At 43.5% G+C, this 22134-nt stretch overlaps 1 protein-coding gene and 1 long non-coding RNA gene across 3 annotated transcripts in view; both read left to right on the forward strand.

Annotated features, from left to right (window-relative positions):
- Window positions 1–10232, forward strand: part of LOC129712702 (uncharacterized) — a 15471-nt gene extending 5239 nt beyond the window's left edge. Inside the window, exons 2-3 of one of the 2 annotated variants that reach the window (XR_008726115.1) lie at window positions 3262–3379; window positions 8162–10232. This is a non-coding gene — a long non-coding RNA (uncharacterized LOC129712702). Of the gene's footprint in view, window positions 1–3261; window positions 3380–3481; window positions 3921–8161 lie in introns of those variants that run through there. The other variant, XR_008726114.1, reaches the window with a different exon arrangement.
- Window positions 10233–11537: 1305 nt separating this feature from the next.
- Window positions 11538–22134, forward strand: part of map2k1 (mitogen-activated protein kinase kinase 1) — a 30436-nt gene continuing 19839 nt past the window's right edge. Inside the window, exon 1 of the mRNA XM_055661355.1 lies at window positions 11538–11895. Within this exon, the coding sequence (XP_055517330.1) occupies window positions 11816–11895 (80 nt within the window). The 5' untranslated portion in view covers window positions 11538–11815. The remainder of the gene's footprint in view (window positions 11896–22134) is intronic.

Genomic DNA, 22134 nt, shown 5'->3' on the forward strand with positions numbered 1-22134 from the left:
GGTGACACTTTTATGGGTCACATGCATGTCTAAACTTGTGACGTAGGTTGTGTGCACAGTTGTAGGAGTTTTAAAAAGATAACTATAGATTATCTGCTTTACAGGGATAATAAGGTAGAAAGGAGATGGGCAGGAAGAATAGTGATCTTTTATTGGTGAACTCTGACATCTTGGCACAAACTGAGTGATAGGATGTCAACCATCCACTTTAATTTTGTCTGATTGGAAAGGAAATTTAGTTTTGTGTGACACTGCAGCTGATTTGCAATCACCCAGTTACTGCCCAAGGACCAATTCATCTCATCTATGCTATTTTTAGAATATAAAATTACTGGTTTAATTAGGTGTATCCTCAGTGTATTGATTACTGAAACGTCCTGCGGAGTTTATTTTGATGCAAAAACTATTTATTTGAAAATTAACAAGCAATTTTGCTGATCTTCCAGGTCAGCATTGCCCAGGAGTTCAGAGAACAACAGGTCACATTTCAATAAATTTGACTCATTCACTGATATCTGAACTTAGCCTGTTTCAAACTAAAACTCTAGAACAAAACCATTGTTGCACAAAGCTGAGTGATAAATTATTAATTATGTTGGAGCAAAGAAATCCTTTTAAAACGTCGACGATTAGCCTGACCAATCTAGGCAAAATTCCAAACACTTATTCATTTTGTTTAACAGGACAGATGTATTCATTCTGTTTTCAAGCAGACCAGCAGAACTATCTATTTCCAACATTTTGATTGGGGCTAAATGCAAGCTGCTAACTCAGTCTGAAATTTTGGCAGAGATGTTTTCACCAAATGTTTGTGCTGGTTCATTCTGATACAGATCCTGTACAATATGATCTGGGTTTATCTGTTATCATGCAACAACTGTCTCTATGCCAGGATTGATAATTAACCTTAAAACACAAACATGTTCAGTCTCAGGAAACCTGCCAGTGCTTGCCAGATTCCTCCCAGTGGCAGTTTGATATACTGAACATATGAATACTCCCTTAATGGATCAGGTTGCATTCATGAGCAATATCTCATTTGGAGAGAATGTTTCTCAGATGGGATTCGAACTGTGCTCTGCTCAGTATGGAATAGCACTCTCCATTAATCAAAACCTGCTAAAAGCATGAAAACATGGCGGACACGACGTGTGAATACATAGCTCTGAAGAAATGGTTTCTTCAATTTGTCAGAACTTTTAAAACAACTTGCATTAATGTAGCACCTGTAATTTAGTCAAATTGCAGCAGTTCTCTGGGGCAAATTACAGCGTGACCTCCCTCTCATTTGTACACTATGCGAACATGGAAATACATTGCCACTGCACGATCAAAGTGCTGCGACTGCCTAGGTTACAGCACCATAGTAGTACTACTCGTTTTCCCCCTCCCCTGACCCACAGTATGATGAAGGGTCTTGTCCCGAATGGTCACCAATTCCTTTTCTCCAGAGATGCCGCATGATCTGCTGAGTTACTGAAGAATTCTGTGTCCATCTTCACTATAAACGAGCAACTACAGTTCCTTCTTACAAATAGAACAGTATAGGACAGGAACAGGCCCTTCACTCCACAATATCTGTGTTGATGCCAGGTTAAACTAATCTCTGCAGGCAATGGCCTATCAGACAGCCTCTGAAATGCCATCACATCTGCCTCCACCACCACCCCAGGCAGCACGTTCTGAGTAAAATAACTTGTCCCACACATCATCTTAAAGCTATGCTCTCTGGATTTGGCTCCCTCAATTTCATCAAATTCCTCTCAGCCTTTGGGCTATCCTGGTAAATTTCTTCTGCATACTGTCTGCACTCTCTCCAATGCTTGTCATCCTTCCCAAATTGTTGTGCCAAGAACTGAACACAGAGCAGCCCAACCAATTATTGATTTTGTACATTGTGGCTTTATTTATAAACCCGAAGATCAAATATACTCTACAGACAACCAAAGGATTAGTTTATTTTGGCATCATGTTCGACACAGATATCATATGCAGAGGGGCTTTTTCCTATAGAAACAAGGAACTGCAGATGATGGTTTACAAAAAAAAATAAAGTGGTGGAGTAACTCAGTGGATCAGACGGCCTGCTCCTGTGCTATGCATTGTTCTCTTCTTCTTTAACATGTTGCCTCTTGTCATTCTTTTGATCCAACTGTACAATTTCACACTTTTTAACGTTAAATTCTATCTGCCGTATGTAAACTCTTTGTTTAGTATAGAAATATTAATACTCTTAGTTTGATTTTGAGTCATCAGCAAATGTTAAAACCATGCCCTTTAAAGCCAACTACTGATCATTAATAAACACAAAAGGGCATGGTTCCCAGTCTGATCCTCCCCTTTCCTGCCATTATCAGTCTTGATGGGAGCAGGTTTGCAGCACCCTTGGCTGGGAAATAGCATGTTCTTGAGTATCTGGTTTGTTAGTAAGAGGGCCTTAAAGTTATATAATAGGTTGAGGAGCACTTAATAATAATGTTTCTAAGTGAAGCTTATTCCAGGGGCGATAATTCCAGGCACAAACAATGCCTGTATAATCAATCAAAGTAGTGTCAAAGTACAAGAATCATTGAGTGTTAATGTTTTGGTTGCCATAGTTACCCAAGCACACTGCAGCAGTAGGAGAGTAAAGTGCTATTTATTATCAGTGACAACCGCTGTGTTTTTGTGAAATATTAATCTATTCTCTTTGTGCCTATACCACTGTTTATTTTAATGTATTCCCAGGGAATAGGAATCAGTTGTATCGCTTACTTGTTTTTAAATGTTATCATCTCCTCAGCTATAGACATCTCTCTCTTTTGCTCAGGCTCTCAGATCACCCACAGAATCTTTATCCAAATTCTGATGCCCATATCTAGTACTCAGTCGTGTTTGCCCATTGACCTTCTGCTTGTCTCCTAATCCAGCAATGTCTTCGATTAAAGTTCTCATGCCTTGTTCAAATCTCTCTGGCTGGAGCTCGCCTTTTCTCCATGACATCCTGTAATTCTACACCCCGTCAAGATCCCAACACCTTTCTCTTTGTGATTACTTCTGCAACCATTAATGATTTTAGTTACCGTTGGTGGCCAAACCTTCAGTTGTCTTGGCCATTTGTCATTTTTTTTTAATTTTGTTCATGGTTTTATTGGAGCCAGTTATAGTTCTAAACTGAATGTACATTTTTAATGCACTTTATAAGCCCCATTTTTTGTCTCGGGTTGACATTCACTAGCACAAAATATAATCATCAACAATACTTGTTACTTGTTCCTGTAGATTGGAATACCCATTGCTAGACCGATTGATGTCTGCTGTTGGAATTTGCAAGGTTGAAGAATATCCTAACTCCACAGCAGCACCATGTTGCGGTAAATGATAGCGGGGAACTCACCAGGTAAGGCAATACCTGTGGAAGGACTGAACAGACGATATTTTGGGTCTAGACACTTTTTTATTGTCGGGGTCCCACCTTGATCAATTGGCAATGTTGTCGCAGATCTCGTCATGGGGGTGGTCGAAATCACGTTGATCCAGCAGTGAGGCCTTCTGCCTGGGGGCGGATGACAGCATCAGTGGGAGGGTCCCATCTGGAGACGGGCGAGCTTGCAAACCCTGGTGGATGTCAAGTAAATGAAGAAATACTGGTTTAAGTGTGGAACCAGCGGGGGAAGAAAAGGAGCAGAGGTCCATGGCACTTCTGGAAGCGTGAGGCCTGGAACACTGGGAGTGGCTGATGGAGGAGCAGAAAGTACTGGCGCATGGCGAAGAGTATAGAATGCAGTGCAAGGAGGAAGAACACTTGCAAGAAGTGGTGTATTAAGTTAGGTACCTTAGATCCTGGTTGGGTCTGAAATGGGAGCCCATGGAATTGGAGCTGGTCCCCCAACGTAACCTGTTCCCCAAAGTAAGATTCCACCACTGCCCTACCTCTTCCAGCACTGGACTAAAAAAAATTCAATTGCACTTCCCCTGCCTCCGCCAGCAATTCCAATTCCAATTCCACTTCCCCTGGCCCCACCCCCTCCCGTGCTGGTAGGAGTAAGTGTTCTATGATGGCAACATTGTTGCTATAATACAATACAATACAATACAGTTTTATTCGTCACATTGCACATAAAGTGCAAGTGAAATGAATTTGCCAGCAGTGGTACAATGATAAAGAACACACAAATACACAATAAAAAAATTTAACACAAACAATCCACCACAGCATTCATCACTGTGGTGGAAGGCAGAAAAATTGGCCAGTCCTCCTCCACTTTCCCCCGTGGTTGGGACCTCAACCCTCCGCAGTCGTCGCTGCGGGCGTCCAGATGTGCAGACAAGGTAAAAAGTTGGATGCAGTGGCAGAAATCGCTTTTAAAACATGGGGGGGGGGGGACATTGAGGCCTAACATCTACGACAGGGGTTTTTGCAACCTACGGAAGACGGGGGAGAGAGAGAGCGAGAGAGAGAGAGATAGAGAGAGAGAGAGAGAGAGAGAGAACATTTCATAAATATTTGAATGTCTGTAATATGCTTTGGCTTGGCTCAAATCATAAAAGGAGAAATAAAAATGTGTCTATTGCATTCAATTTTTATTATTGTATTTTTTATTTTCTTTGTACGAGGAACCTGTGCCAACTTGACATGTCGTTACAGTGACACCCTCCCACTTGTAGAACTGCTATAACCACGACTCCTACTGTGGAGGAGGGGGATGGGTGTTAATTACACTGCAATGTTCCAATTGCAGTTTCTATTGTAAATGTGGAAGTGCGAAGATAAATTTCACAAGCAGAATGCACAGAATTAAATTCTTTAATATACAATGATTTGTGTGTCTGCATCTCACTTCAATCTGGCTGAACTTCCCTATTTTGGTAGTGAGATGATGTGAGATTGTATTCCTATGTACTAAAGGGCGACGAGAAACTGGTGACAGGACCCCCCCCCCCCCCCCCCCCGACAATGTCTACGACAGCTACAGCAACCTACCAACTAGTCGACGTCAAGCTACGGCAAGGTACCGTCAACTGGCGACCCATTAGCATGTCCACCTACGACAACCTATGACAACACAGGCGACCAGCTACGACAACCAAAGTCAACCTACGTCCACCCGTGACAAGCTACAACAAGCAACGACCCTGTCGGCGACAATTGAAGACAACTGAAGACAATTCAGTCACCGGTATCTGTTGCCGGTTGACATAGGTAGTTGCCAATGGAATTCACCGGTCAGCACCCAGCGACAACCAACGTCACCTGGCGACAACCTGCGTCATCCTGGTGACAACCTATGACAGCACCTGCAACAGTAGAAGACAAGCTACGTCAAGCCCATAGTCGCCAAAAAGTTTTGAACATTTCAAAATCCAGCGGCGACTAGAAAAACATTACGACTCTCCAGGCATCCTCCAGAGACTGCTTACCACCATACAGGCATCACCCCGCGACCATGTGGCGACAGCCTAGTCGCCTGTAGTCACTGAAAAAATCACTTAAGTGGGACAGGCCCTTAAGGGTGTGGTATTTGCCTGAAGCTACCAGCGATAGCTATGGATCTCACTCACAGAATAACTGGGAGATGAGTGCATTTAATAGCTGGCTGCTCTCAGGAGAAGCCATCAATGCTGACCAGAACCCAGAGCCTTGGATAACTGGAGATCCCTCATCTACCCTCTGAAGCCAATCATTGTTAAATGGAGTGTTAGCCATGGTGTCATCATTCAATGAGGATCTTTGCAGCTTTTAATGGAGAAATGGCTCTCTGGTAGGTGTAGTCCACTTTGAACATTCTACAGTAAGTTTGAAGTCTGTGACTCAAGTCAATAAAACATCTCTCTAAATAGACCCATACAACAAGATAGCGTGATGTTCCATGAATGATTGACAAAGCTCATAAGTGTCACCCAGAAGTTCTAGGTTACGTTGGTAGGTAAGCATTCCCAATGGGTACAATTTCACCTGGAGATGACATGCGTGTGATCTAAACCAGGTAATATTGTTGTAAAACATGTTATGTGTATAAGAAGGGGGACAAATGCATTTCAATTTTTAGATAATCAGCTTCAAGCTCATACACCTGAGAGCCTGTACAACATTGTTAGAAACTCCACTGACTTCAGGCATTCATACAAAACAGGAAGGGTGCATTGTGTCACACCTGGCAGAGCTGCCATCTCACAATGCCAGAAACCCAGGTTCAATCCTGCCCTTGGATGTTGGCGGTGGGTAGTTTGCATACTCTCATATGGGTTTCATCTGCATCTTCCGATTCCCTACCACATCCCAGAGACGTGTGGACTTATAGTTCAATAGGCCTCAGTAAGTAGCCCCGAGTATGTAGAGTGAATCTGAAAGTGGGATAACATAGAACTAGTGTGAACGGGCAATCAAGGGTTGGTGTGGACACAGTTGGTCGAAGGGCCTGTTTCCATGCCCTATCTCTAAAAAAAACTAAACTACCAAGGTAAGTGTAATGACATTGTGAAAAAAATAGCTACCATATTTTATTTAGATTTAATGATTTTTCTTGGGAAAATTATTATACATGGAATGATATATTTACAGAAGAATTTGCCAGTGTTATTACAAATCTGCAAGCCAATTAAAGATCAAAATTGCACGATAAAATTTTAACGTGGGAATAGGCCAATTGGCCCAACCTCCATACCAACCACTTCCAAAATCATCGCATCACCCAGCACTTGCTCTATAGCTGTCTAAGCCTAAACAATTCAAGTGCTCATCTGGACACTTAACTGCTCTCAGCTACCCAGTCTGTGCTAGTGCTTATTTCCCACAAGAGTAGCAGCAACAATTTGCAATGGCAATGATGTAGGAAAGCAGCTTAGGATGCTTGACTTGATCAGACAGCTGATTACTTGAGGACATATTAGGATATGTGATCAAAAATCTGGTTAACATTCTGAGATGTTTGGATTATCTCAGAGAAAGTGAAGGAGGCAGCAATGTTTAGGGAGGGAGTTGAGGGCTCAGGCAGATGAGAGTGGCTGCTCCTGCGGTGAACTCATTAAGCTCAAAGCTGTACAAAACGGCAGACTCATCCGAGCCCAATGATCTCAGAGTATGACAGGAATTGAGGAGTAAGGTGCTGGGAGGAGTGAAACCATTGTGAGTTTTGAAAACCAAAAGCAAGAGATTTTTAACGCAGAATTTGCTGGGCCTAGAGCAGTCATCAAGAGTGTTTAATTGTCATATGTACTGACAATGGAATTCTTATTTGCTGAGTGTATTGGGCCTATAAATGCAATACCACACATATAGTATATAATAATCTACAATAAATTAATAACCGTAATACAAAATAAACATAATGGTGCAAAACCAAAGTCTATAGTGCAACAAAGATAGTCTATAGAAATTCTGAGCTGCTACTGTTAGTGTTGTACAGTGTTCAAGAAGTTGATTGTTGCTAAGAAGCCGTTCTTCAACCTAGTTGTTACGGTTTTCAGGCTCTTGCACATTCTTCCTATTATAGTACCAGAATGAGAGCGTGGACGGGGATATATATATATATATGATAAATATCTATCATATATCCCTGATGCTATTAGGGATGATATACATGACACTAATATTATCAGTGCTCATTTATGGGGTCTTTTATGATATTAGCTGTCTTTTTAAGGTAGCGCCTCCTATAGACTCCTTCAGTTGTGGGGAGGTCAGTACCTGTGATGGACTGGCTACTGTCTGCCATCCTGTACAATAGACCAGTGATGGGTTAATGGTGCAAGTTAGGAGGCAGCAGCTGCGCCTAATCCCTATGCTAGCTCTATCCTGTCTCCATCAATTTTTGTTTTCTTCAACCACCTATCCATCTATTAGATGCTGACAGTGCCCCTGTTTCAATCAGTCTCGTGATCCTTTGAGGAAAGGGCTGTTTAAATCTGATGATGATTGGATGTTTCCAAGGCACCCACCAATCTCACAGTAAGTGCATTTTGACATTGGTGTGAAGGACCACATTTTTCAACTTGCTATTCTTGATGTAATGAATATTTCAAATGATCATGCTTGCTTAGCTAATCTATGCTAATGAACCTTAGTAATAGACTGTAACAGCCAGTCATTATTCCACATCAGACTTTTTATTGGAAGTAGTGTTTAACAGCTCCCAGAGAAATCCTTGGAGATTCATAATTTTTTTATTTCCCTTTGTTGTAGATGTTAATTCATTGGAGAGTTCTGAATAATCATTGAGAAAACCATAACCTTTCCTGTCAGATTATTGTCAATACCACTCAAGGATCAACTCTCCTCCTGTGTGACAAGTTATACCAACCTTGTGTGAATACCAACAAGGTCACACTTAGAATATTGTGGAGATTTAAGGATTGGAGCTAATGCAGAAAACAAGAGGACCAGTTTTACAATTATGAGGAGAGTCACAAAACTGAGCTGATTTATTTCAGTAGGAAGAAGACTGAAGACAGATCTAGACGTGATGGGAGTGGGATATGCCCAAATAGATGTGATTTTATGCTTCTTTCTAAAGCAATCCTTTGGGATTGAGGGCGATTTACTGCCACTCTGGTTCTGTGCACACTCTGGTGGCTGATAAGGCCAATATTGGAACCACAGACTATTCCACAGGGCATAGAGTTTATTGTCATGTATCCCAGATAGGACAATGAAATTCTTGCTTTGCTTCAGCACAACAGAATATTGCAAGCATAAATAATACAGAACAGATCAGTGTGTCCATATACCAGTGAATATTATGCACATACACACATAAATAAGCATATAAAGTGCAGTAGGCTAATTAAAGTTCAGATTTTGTTTGAGTTTAATTTAATAGTCTGATGGCTGTGGGGAAGCAGCTATTCCTGAACCTGGTTGTTGCAGATTTCAGGCTCCTGTACCTTCTACCTGAAGGCAGTGGAGAGAAGAGTGTGTGGCCAGGATGGTGTGGGTCCTAGATGATGCTGCCAGCCTTTTTGAGGCAGTGACTGTGGTAGATCCCCTCGATGGTAGGGAGGTCAAAGCCGATGATGGACTGGGCAGTGTTTACAACTTTTTCAGTCTTTTCCGCTCCTGGGCGCACAAGTTGCCGAACCAATCCATGATGCAAGCGGTCAGCCTGCTCTCTACTGTGCACCTGTAGAAGTTCGAGAGAGTCCTCCTCGACATACCGACTCTCCGTAATCTTCTCAGGAAGTAGAGGCGCTGATGTGCTTTCTTTATAATTGCTCAGTTCTGGGACCAGGAGAGATCTTCGGAAAAATGCACGCCCAGGAATTTGAAGCTCTTGACCCTTTCCACCATTGACCCGTTGATATAAACGGGACTGTGGGTCCCCATCCTACCCCTTCCAAAGTCCACAATCAGTTCCTTGGTTTTGCTGGTGTTGAGAGCCAGGTTATTGTGCTGGCATCATTTGATCAGGCGGTCGATCTCACTTCTATACTCTGACTCGTCTCCATCAGTGATATTTCCCACAAAAGTGGTGTCGTCGGTGAACTTGATGATGGAGTTCACACTGTGTCCAGCTTACACAGTTATGAGTATAGAGTGAGGACAGCAGGGGGCTGAGCACGCAGCCTTGAGGTGCTCCCGTGCTGATTGTTATCGAGCCTGACACATTTCCACCAATGCGAACAGACTGGTGTGTGAATGAGGAAGTCAAGGATCCAATTACTACAATGTGGAAACAGGCCCTTCGGCCCAACTTGCCCACACCAGCCAAAATGTCCCAGCTACATTAGTCCCACCTGTCACCATTTGATCCATATCCCTCCAAACCTGTCCATTCCATGTACATGTCGAACTGTTTCTTAAATGTTGGGATAGTCCCTGCCTCAACTACCTCCTCTGGCAGCTTGTTCCATACATCCACTACCCTTTGTGTGAAAATGTTACCCCTCAGATTCCTATTAAATATTTTCCCCTTCATCTTAAACCTATGTCCTCTGGTCCTCGATTCACCTACTCTGGGCAATTGACACTATGGGTCTACCCAATCTATTCTTCTCATGGTCTTATCCACCTCTATAAGATCACCCCTCATTCTCCTGCGCTCCAAGAAATAGAGCCCCAGCCTACTCAATATCTCTGTCTATAGCTCAGACCCTCTAGTCCTGGCAACATCCTTGTAAATCTTCTCTATACCCTTTCCAGCTTGACAACATCTTGTGGTACTTTTTAGTTTTTTTGCTGTCTTTTTAAAAAATTGTAGAATTTATGTGCAATTTATGTTTGTGTATCTGAGTTTATATGCCCGTGTTGCTGCTGCAAGCAACGAGCACCTTGTCAAGTAAAACATGGCAGTGTCACTTTTTCAGTGAGCACGAGTTATCTTACAGTTGTTAATAGAGTTCACCTGGCATTGTTTACCTAGCTGCCTTGATAAGGCTCAATATACAGTCTGAAGAAGAGTCTCGACCCGAAACGTCACCCATTCTTTCCCTCCAGTGATGCTGCCTGTCCCGCTGAGTTACTCCAGCATTTTGTTTTTTTAAATATTTCAAAATATACTTTATTCGAGAAATAAATATATACAATACATGATCCTTACAAATCTCCATCCGACATTCTCGGAGGCTATACATACATACAATAGTTTCCCCAAATCACAAATTTATCCCCCCCCCCCCCCCCCCCTCCCCCACCTTGCCACTCATGTGACCCACTGGCGTGGAATCCCCTCCCTTATTTTGAGGGTCGAAGCCCATACATTGACCAGGTGTAGAACAGGAGCTGGATTTGGGATGCTGGAGAAAGCAGGAGCAGTGTCTCCGACATTGCACATGTTTTCGGTCAGTTGACCATGTGACCACTCAAACTTGTTCTGTCATTTTGATAAGATCATGGCTGATCTAGTTGTAACTGTGATTGCATGAAAGTATGATGGAAGATTGTTTGCTGTTGCGTTTTGCACAAGGTAAGACCTGATGAATGGGCTGACCTGGATGCTTGCAGGGGAAGGCATGGGCCCACATCTGAACGGATTCCTTCTGTTTTTTCTAACTGCACTTCTCAAGTGCTTCGCTCAGTATAAAGCCCTAGGTTTAAAGGTATGATCCCCATGTCCATCGTAATGATCACATTTCTATTATTTCCCACAATCGCATTAGAAAGGAGATTTCCTATGTCAACATGTCACGCTGCGACCACACTCCCCCTGTTGGCCACATGGGAGGGAACTATGTTTACAGCATTTCAAATACAGTGCAGATTTGGACACAACGTTAATCTTGGGGAATAGTGACATTTGGTGAACGCAAAATGTCAGCAAATGGGGATCACAGAAATCCACTTTATAGACTTATCAATTGAACATCCGAAGTTTTGGCGTCTAACGTGTCTTTTTTCAAGTGAAGTTGCGCAGTTACCGTTTACATTTCCCAATTTACATCGTTTGTAATTATTTATTTCCTGGTTTAGCACCCTGTCCTCCAGCAACAGCTATTCCGCGGTCGTGCGGTTGGCTCTGGCGAGCTCTGAGCACTCAGCTGAAGCGCTGACGCATTTCCGAGGCGGGCGGGGGGGGGGGGGATGTGTAGCGGCCGGCTGCGGGCAACTGGATACAAAGAGGCGGGCGGGCGGCAGAAACAGCAACAGCAGCCACTTGCTACACTTGTGGCGGCACGACGGGCGGAGGGAGACAGCGCACGGATCGGGTCTGGGGAAGGCGGCGCCTCCGTGATCCGCCGGCAACACAGGCGGAACTGAGATTGTGAAGCAGGAGGGACGGGAGAGGTCGGCTCGGCTCGGCTCGGCGGCAGGAGGGGCGACACTCGTACCCACACGTGTGTGTACACGCAGGGCAGCACCCAGCTCCGACAGCGCTCAGGCCAGCACCCAACCTCGGTCACCATGCCCAAGAAGAAGCCGGGACCCATTCAGCTGCACCCGAGTCCCGATGGATCAGCAATCAACGGCACCACTTCCGCAGAGTAAGAGAGCTCAGTCCCAGCAGCCGCTGTTTATAAGTAGTGTTCACGGAGGCGACGCCGCTGATTGCCGTTGGGAATGAATGGGACGGGAATTCTGATCCTTTGGGCATTGTCAATTCCCGACCAGGGAGCAAACCTGGTCGCAAGACCGGGCGGGGTTTGATGTGGGCCCGCGGTGGCTGTGAGGTGGCTCAGGCGTTGCAGTTCACAGTGTTCGTCGCTGTCCGTGGAAACCGAGGGTCCGACTCCGGGCCACTCCCCGATGGGGAACCCTGTCACTGTGCAGCGTGGTCACGGCAGGAGGGGTTGTGGTCAGGCAAAGTCTCACCCTCAAGTACAGAAAGTTTAGTAGCTCGACTAGAGACCCCTACGGTCAGAAAAGGGGGGACATCCTATTTGGGAGTAGAGAAATGGCAGAACAATTGAACACATACTTTGGAGACTGCAGATATTAGAATCTTAAGCACAATACAAATTGCTGGAGGAATTCAGCGGGTCAGGCAGCGTCTATGGAGGAAATGACCAGCCGACGTTTCGCGTTGGGTCCCTGCAGAGTGGAGTTGGGGGAAGCAACCTGGCAAAGGGATTGGGTGGGGCAAAACCTGGCTGGTTATAAGTGTTAAATTACAATAACAGAACACTTGGAAAGTATTAATAGGATTGGTCAAAGTCAGTATGGGATTATGACAGGGTTATTGTACTGGACTACTTGAGAATGGAGGTTTTACAATCGACAGAGAGCCAGTGGATGTGGTACATTTGGAGTTCCAGAAGGATTTTGATTAGGTGGTGCTGCAGGGATCAATGCTTGATCAACGCTTTCTAGCTACTCGCTATAAAAATCAATGTTTTAGACATGGTTCTAAACGGAACATCTCCAGGTTTGCAAACAGCACACTCCTGATCGAAGTGTAAGATGCAAGAAGGATGCAAAGAGGCTCCACTGTGATTTAGACAAGTTGGGTGAGAGGACAAATGCATGACAGATCCAATATAGATAAATGTGATGTTATCCACTTTCTTTCTAAAATCAGAAATGCTTTATTATATGAAAGGTAATTGACTGGGATGGGGGGAGGTGCAAAAGACCTGATTGATTTTGTTCACCGGTCACAGAAAACTGGTGGGAAGGCAAATGGTAAGTGGGACTTTATAGCAGATCCAAAGTTGTCTTGCTGTACAAGTACTTAGTGAGACCCGACCTGGAGTTTGTATGTAATTTTGTCTCAGAGGAAATATATTCTTGCCTTGGAAGGTTTACTGGAATAATCTCTGAAAGAGGAGAGATTTGGTAAATTAGGCCCGCATTCACGGATTAGAAGAATCTCATAGAAAACTAAAATTCTTTGGACTAGACACCTATTGGGTTTCCCAATATTGAGAGTCCAGAACCAGGGTTGACACCTCAAGATAAGGAGGTTTAGGAAAGATTTCTTCAGCCAGTGGGTGATGAGCCTGTGAAAATTGCTACCACAAGACTGGAAGCCAAGTCACATGTTGAAGAAGGAATTGGACATATTTCTTGACTGTATTGGTTTGTCATTATCATGTGTACCAAGTTGCACTGAAATGGTTTTGTTTGACAAAGCGATCAAGGGATCTGGGGGGAATAGCAGTGACAAGGTACTGAGATGGGTGCATGACCACCATCATGTTGAATAGTGAAGGAGATCTGAAGGGCTGAATGGCCTTGTCCCATTCTTGTTTTCTACATTATAGGCTGGGATACGTAGCTGGAACTGTCTAAATAAAATAAAAAATTGTAGGTCCTATCTTGTTTTTACATTTCTGTTATTTAATTCCTACTTTAAGATACAGAGATATTGTGTTTATCTATTGGACTGTCATCCAGTGACTTATCCTATTAATCTGAAGATGTGAATTCAAATTGCACTGCTCATTTGTGCAGGTGGTGTATGAGGATGTGTACCAGATAACAGGAGAAATGCCAGTGGGTTGCTCAAGAATGTGGTTGAGAATCTGAAACAAATTACGATGTTACTGAAGTGTCTTTGCAGTTTTTAAAGATGGAGTGGTTCTTGATAAACAAGTAGGTGAAAAGTTACCGTAGGTTGGTGAGAACATGGAGTTGAGGTCAGTCAGATCAGCCACAACCTTATCAAATGGCAGAGCAGAGCTGCTAATTTTCTGTTTGTGCTGGTGACCCTGTATTCAGCTGCAACTGCTACACAGCACTGTATTTGTAGCAAAAATATTTACTTATGACGAGCTCGCTGAAGTAGGGATCAGCTTTACTTAATCTAAGAAATATTTGGTGGACGGTTGCCACATATTTCAAGTCTTAACTGCAATGAAACTGCAGGTATGCATGTCTGCACAATAAAAATGTTAAAAAAGAAAATTCTGGGAATTAAGTAATCATCAAATGGATAATAGTTTGTTCCTCTGTGGAAATAATCATTCTGGAAAGTGACTATGCTGACAGGCCATCAAGAGAACATTCCCCCAGGGAACCATTTAATATTGATCATCTCCAGTGGACATTTCGGTTCCAGTCTTCTTGAATAATGAAATGTTATCTGTCGTAGCTACCAGGAAATTTTCAGCAGGGTAGTTTTCAAACTTTACCTGAGGAAGTAATGACCGCAAGTTTGATTTTCTACGGTACTTTTCAGTCCTATTCTGGGTTCAGGTACTTGAGCGCACACACCCTGATTGCTGTACAACTGGTATTGCCTTCCTTTGCAGAAGCAAATGTCGAGCTAGATCTCGGGCTGTAATAGATCCCACCTCAGGATGAGAAATTAAATTCTCCCCCGTCTTGCTCGATGTGGCTTCTGTCACTGCTTTGTTGCAGCCTGTGTGCCTCCAGCAATCAGCAGCATCTACATTGTGGCAGGAAAGTGCTGAAAAATGTGGAAAGGTGTAATTTCCATGTATACCCCTCATTCCCCAACAAAGAACAGCCAACAATTTCTGGGCAGCAGCAAGACATTGGTTTAGTTACTGCACTGTTGGTCCCAGTGAAATGAATGTCACCCCAAGGCAGCTGTGTAATATGCTTTTAGTTCGATAAACATGGTTATAGAGCTGGTTCTAGTACTGGTGATTGTAAAACCACTGGATTGTCATTTTGAACCAATTTACGTGGTCATCTGTTCCAGAGAAGGGAATCTGCTGTCTTTACCTGGTCTGTGTAGTTAGTCATTAATAGACCAACAAGTCACTCTGTTGAAGGGCAGTTAAAAATGGGTTTTAAAAAAAATACTGGCATTGCCACCATGGGTCACAGCTGTCCATAAATATTGAGAATGCTGTAAGCTCTAATTCTACTCGGTTGGATGGTGGGAAAGGTTTGGGATATTAGGGAGTAAGTCACGCTGCAAGATGTATCTGCTTTTTTAGCTACAGCATCATTTATGTGCCTGGTTCGGACTGGTTATTGGTGACCCCTAGGATGTTGATGGCCTCAGCGATGGTAATGACATTGAATGTCGAGGACATGTGGCCTGAGTCTCTTTTATTGGTGGTAGCCATCACCTGATCTGAGTGTTACTTATCACTTGAATATTGTCTAGGAATTTCTACAGGCAGCCATGGACTTGTTCATTAAGGTGTTGTCAACAGAATTGACCATCGTGCAATCATCGGTGAACATCCCCACTTCTGACCGATGGTCATTGATGAAGCAGTTGAAGTGGTTGGACCTTGGACACTGCCCTGAGGAACTTCTGCAGTGGGGTCCTGGGTCTGGGATGATTGATTTGGGGTCACAGCTATCTTCCTTTGTATGACACCAGCAGTTGGTGCCATTTCCCCTTTGTGCAAGCTGACCATGGTTTCACCAGGGTTTGTGGAAGCCACACTTTGTCAAATGTTGACACTAGGAACTTTAGATGTTGAATCGTATGCTAATTTCCTCAAGCACTTTATTTTTTGCATTATCAAATGTCTTGATATCAATGGTAGTCACACTCTCCTTTGAAATTAGTTCTTTGGCTCATGTTTGGACCAAGGCTGTGCATTAGTGCACAGGCTATTGGAAGGTTAATGCTTCTAGATAGCAGTGCTACTTGCTGTGACTGCCATTTTGGGTAAACTGATTGATCCACGAGGGTGATTCGTGATTGCAGTGTAATTGATAGCTGCACTTTAGGAGGTTGCCTCTTGCATTTCACCATCTGGCACCTGTCAAAATTTGCATATCTCTTAAAGCTGCCTTTGTTGTAGACGCTCAATGGTGATGTAAACAGTTCTTAGCAGTGAGGTACTTGTTTGTAGCAGATTCACCAGGATTATTACGTGTCTGAAGGTGTTAATGTGAACAAGTTGCATTGATCAAATGTGGAAAGCATTATCCATTTGGTGGTCATGTTGCAGTTGTATAAGATATTGGTGAGGCTGCATTTAGAGTATTGTGTTCAGTTCTAGGCACCATGTTATAGGACATGTTTTGTCAAGGGTACATGAAGATTTACAAGGATGTTGCCAGGACTAGAAGATCTGAGATACAGGGAGAGGTTAAGTTGGCTGGGACTCTATTCCTTGGAGAGCAGGAGGATGAGGGGTGATCTTATAGAGGTGTATAAAATCATGAGAGGAATAGATCAGGTAGATGCACAGTCTTGCCCAAAGTAGGTGAATCAAGGACCAGAGGATATAGGTTTAAGGTGAAGGGGAAAAGATTTAGAGGAATCTGAGGGGTAATGTTTTCACACAAAGCATGATGGGTGTATGGAACGAGCTGCCAGAGGTAGTTGAAGCAGGGACTATCCCAGCGTTTAAAACAAACAGTTAGACAGGTACATGGATGGGATGGGTTTGGTGGGATATGGACCAAGCGCGGGCAGGTGGGTCTAATGTAGCCGAGACATGTTGGCAATAGAGGGCAAGTTGGGCCGAAGGGCCTGTTTCCACGATGTATCGCTCTATGACATCATTTAAATCTGTTGTTCCTGGCGTTCTCTTCCGTTTGATAGCATCCAGGAGGTTGTCCTTGTTTCCTGGCATCAATGTCAGTTCCAATTCAGCGTTGCTTGGGGACTTAATAGGTCTGGCTGAGGCGTTTCAGGAAGGAAGGATTTGGGTAAGGTGGGGAGAGAGGCAGAGAGTTTAGCCTGAAGAAGGGTCCCAATGCAAAACGTCACCCATCATTTTTCTCCGGAGATGCTGCCTGACCTGCTGAGTTACTTCAGCACTTTGTACCTATCTTCAAAAGAAACTTAACATTCAACATTTACACTGGTGGCTGGGGGCTGATCGTAAGACAGAGTAGAATTATGCCATTTGCCCCCTCAATCATGGCTGATCTATATTTCCCTTTCAATACTGTTCTTCTGCTTTCTCCCTTAACCTTTGACATTCATACTAATCAAGAACCTATCAATCTCTATTTAAAAAACAAAAAAAACCCAATGACTTGGTCTCCACAGTTATCTGTGGCAATGATTTCAACAGAATGATCTCCCTCTGGCTAATGAATTTTGCACTCGTGTTATGCAGCCCTCCTTCAGTGCCAAAAACATTAATTGCTGGTACGAAAGTTCACGAGCTAAGAGAACAGAGTTCTGGTGTTTAATCAGCACTCCTCCCTCCACCACTACAACCCCACCCACCAGCTGTGCCACAAGTGTGGAGGTTATGGGCAGAGGGTGAACCACTTGTCACGGTGACCTCGAGCACTTGAGACTGCACATCATTTGCTGAAGTGATCTGTTTGAATTATGTAAGTGATATGACTCTGTTGGAATCAGAACTGTGCCTCATGTCAGGGAGTGACTGTTTATTTTGGGTATCTCGCCTCTCCTTTCCATCTCGTGACAGTGTGAACTTGATCCAGCTATGCAGCCGGGTGTCGGTTCCTACAAATACTGGCGAAACCTTGGTCCTTTCCACACCTCATTTCATTAACACTAACGAAGAAATGTCATTTTATATTTACCCCCTCAATTCAAATGGTTACAGGGCTGCCTTCTTCCTTTAAACGCTTCTGTGTTAACATGTTTGTTCGTATTCTCACGTCATTCTTTGCCCCTCGCCAGGCGTGTAGTTCTGAGGATTCTCCACCAATCCAACTCTAGCTTCTTCACATCACATTCACATTAATGGCTCCACCACTGGTGGGTGTGACTGTGCCTTCAGCTGCCGGGGCTCCGAGCTTGGACATTCCCTGTGAAAACCTTCAGCCTCTCCCCTCTGCTCAAAACCTATCTCCTTGACTCAGCACTTGTCTCCACCTGTGGCTTGTGGTCAGCTCGTTCCTGTGAAGTACATCTTCATTTTACTGTATAAATGCAAGACGTTGGTGAAGTTCTATGGACCGGACGTCGAGTTTATTGTCATCTGCACAAGTAGGGTGTGGTGTAGATACAATGAAAATCTTGCTTGCAGCAGTATTGATGGCACATACTCAGACAAACACACAAAGCACAATATTCTGCAAGACTGTAAAAATAAAAAGGACACTGCCAAAAAACAAGATGTTAGTGAAAAAACACAATTTAACAAAATTAAGAAGTCCAAGGTCGAGAAAGAGGTGATGCATAATATCCTTTATGTTGTTGAACATATTTCTGTTGTTGTGCAGGTTGGTTCAAGAACCGGATAGTTTTGGGAAAGTAGCTGTTCCTAGCGGTGTGGGACTTGAGGCTTCTGTACCTTCTGCCCAAAGGTGGCAGCAACTTGACATGTCCTGTGAACCAGTACCCACCACAGGTTGGCATGTGACTGAACCACATTGGTGTTTGGTTACCCCCCCCAGTCACTGCTCAGTCGAGCAGGCCACCAATACTGATCATACTCGATCTCTGTCCCTGTGCATTCTAAACATTTTCTTCACTAATCCACAATTTTCCCTCGAGTGTTTACCTGGCCTTCAAAGTGGTGTAGGGCAATCTTTGGTTGTAAAACAAAGTCGCTGGAAGTGGTGATCTTCGGTTTGGTCTTAATTCACTGCTGAGAATTGTATTTTGTTCTTGAGACTGGAATGCAACTGGTTTGGATGGCACTTGCTGCCCGGGGCTGTGATTGGCCAGGCTCAGGAATTCATCTGTTTGGGAATTCCTGAGCAAATGCTCCCTGTTGCAACACGTTGAGCTTTGGAGCTTCAGTCAGTGTTCTGCACGGCTTGCCCCCATTAAAGTCTGCAGTGGGTCAGCCAACGCCTCTGGAAGACATGGATAGGCAAGATTTTTGGGTCGGGTCACACCTTCCGACTAATAGTAGTAGGGGAAAGAAGGCTGGAAATCGGGTGAGGCCGGAACATGGTCTGGGATCCCCCCCCTCATGTATCCACCTAACTAACACTCGCCTCGTTCCCTGCCTCTTTTCCAGCTTTCTGCCCCCTTCTACTATTAATCTGAAGAAGGGCCCTGCCCTGAAATGTCATCTATCCATATTCGCCTGAGATGCTACTTGACCCACTGAGTTACTTCAACACTTTGTTCCCAGGTATCCAGAGGTGAAAGCTTGCTGTAGGTAGGAATGTGCAGTTAAGGTTACACCCAGATTAGCTGTGACCTTGTTATATGGCAGCGAATGCTTGAACGTTGCATACTACTGCTCTTAATTTGTGTTCATATGTAAACACGTTTGTGAACTCTCCCTTAATCCTAGCTCCGAGTCTGGTTCATTTGGTATAATTTTCCAGAGAAGTGAGCTGTGAGCTGTGGCGTCCTGGCTCTGTGATTCTTCCACCCTTCCTCAATTATATCCTCAGTAATATTTTCACAGCAGCGACAGCATGGGACAGGGTTCTCCACCCAGTGGTTGGACCTTGGTGGTCGTGAGATCTGCTTTGTCTGGGTTGGAGGCTGTATCAGCAACGCTCAGTCCCTAAAATGCTGCACTGGCTGAACGTGCTGGGTCACAGGACCTGACGTAAAAGGACTGCAGAAGACTGAGGGGTGAGATGTTTAAAATGATGGACAGATTGGGTGGGCTTGATAATGAAGAACTATTTCTCCTAATAGGGAATCAAGAATGAGGGGATGCAATTCTAAAATCAGAGCTAGGTGGTTTAGGCCATTTATTCCTGGGGGGGGGGGGAGGAAGCAGTTAAGGTTTTTAAAATTCTCTCCCCAGGCACCCACTGATGGCTTCGGATATCAAAGTCAATCAGAACTTCCAAAATTAAGTTTTGTAGAATAAAGGAGTTGGAGAAATGGTGAATGGGTCAGGGAGATGCGGTTGGGTTGGCATTGATCTTTTAAAGAGAGTCCCAAATGTGATGTATCCCACTTCAGAGGGTCCTGTTCATCCATAACCCCCTCCCATTCTCCACTCGATTTCTAAGCACTTAGAAAGAATTGCTTCTCTTAGTGCCTCTTCCCCATCCCCAGTTTGCAAGCCAAGGACCTGGCATTGCAAAAGATAAATGTTGTGGCTTCCGAATGATTCTCCTGATGCCTGGCGACCAGCAAAGACCCATTAGCTATAGAGAATTCCTCGTTAGCTGATTTTTCACTGTGGAAACTGATTATCAAAAAAAAAATTAAGAGTGATTCCGTTTCCAAAAACTCCAAGAGGAAGGTTTAAATCATTTACATAGAACAGTATGTGTTTAAAAAAGCAATTATCTAATCTCCTTGGCAACTTCAGTTCTATAGTACCAGACGATGTCATGACAACCAAATCTTCAACTCGTGCATCCTTTCATTATTATACCATATCCACGTGTTTCACCGTTGCACGGAATATAACACCATGTGTGGAAGCTGTTGTTATTCCAAGACCTTTGTGATTTAATATTTCAATGTAGCGGTGGTTTTTCCTGTAGCTTATATATTATTTAAATTGACAACTGTAACTTGTATTGATATAACATCTTTGGCTTGGCAACTCCTCTCAATACACCCCACAAGAGAATTTATGAAGTAACAAGCATTGAGATGACTTATCAACCGATTTGGGTTTTGAGGAGCGTGGATGGGCAAATGGGAGATGTTTTAGTGCCTGTCAATGGCAGCAATAAGCCACTACTGGCCCAGCCCCATGGTCAGAAAGTTGATATTTAGCTGTGGCCCTTATTGTTTAATCTCTGCCTTGTAAATCCTGCATGTCAGACCATATGATGGCATGGGCAGGATTGAACTTGGTGCGATAGACCCATAGTCAAAGAGCCTGTCAGAAATCATTATCCAGTCAGGTTGAGTTTATTGACATGTGCCCATGTACGGTAAAGTACTGCTACAATAAACATTTTTGCTTGCATAGTACCCCAGGCACATAAACTCAGACAGCACGCGATATAAATTCTGCAAGACAGTAAAAGAAAAAATCTGCAATAACAAAGATGTTATTGGGGGAAAAAAACTAGTCCTTGGTAGTGCAAGAGGTGGACTATAGTATTCCTTTGTTGAGATGGATTAGGGTTGTGCAAATTGGTTCAAGAACTTGGTGTTTATAGGAAAGTAGCCATTCCTGAACCTGGTGGGACTTCAGTCTTCTGTACCTCCTGCTTGACGGTAGGGAAAACATACTGTGAAATGTACTGACGCTGGCTCTCACTCCTCTACTCCATCAGTCTGAAGAAGGACCGACCTGAAACATTTCCTCAGGCTTTTTATTATCTTATAGACGTTCCATAACTTATCAGTGATAATGCACAGAATCTGGTCTTTGTTAATCTCAAAATCTTTCAAAATTTATTCCACTAAGTTCTGGAGATAAATGCTCTCATGATGTGCCTTGGTGTCCTTTAGTCCTAATGTCCGAGTTACTATTTTATTGTTTTCATCAACAAATCTAGCATTGATGGCAAATTAGTTAACCCTGTGACGAGTGGTGGCAAACATTTTAATGAACATGAACTACCCCTTTAGAGTTTTTCAAAGCTTTTCCTTTTCATTCTTGGCTTCTTCAAGTATAAGTTTCAGATGCTCTCCCTTGCCAGAGAAACTCGTAGTTTCTTAGCCATTTCACCATTTAGGCCTAGAAAGGCTGGCTGTGGAAATCAAGTTAAGGCTACACCATTTCTTACAACAAGTTCGATAAGGTGTTTCTTAAACATTTCTGTGGTCTTTGTTACTGTTACATTGTAGTAATGAACCTTGGCACTGATGCTTGTCCGGATTGTCCCTCAGGAGATTAGTTTTTTTGCTGACTTTAATATAGTTGTACGATTTTTATTGGTTCTTGTATCTTTCTCATTTGCAACATCTAAAATTTTACGGTGGAATCGCTACAAATGTTTCAAATTTGAAGTTCTTGTTGGAGCATTTTTATCAGAGCCGGAGAAACAACTGAGTTTTGTTTCACACAATCTTTCACTGTCATCAT

This window comes from Leucoraja erinacea, chromosome 33 (assembly GCF_028641065.1).
Source record: "Leucoraja erinacea ecotype New England chromosome 33, Leri_hhj_1, whole genome shotgun sequence".
Taxonomy (NCBI): domain Eukaryota; kingdom Metazoa; phylum Chordata; class Chondrichthyes; order Rajiformes; family Rajidae; genus Leucoraja; species Leucoraja erinaceus.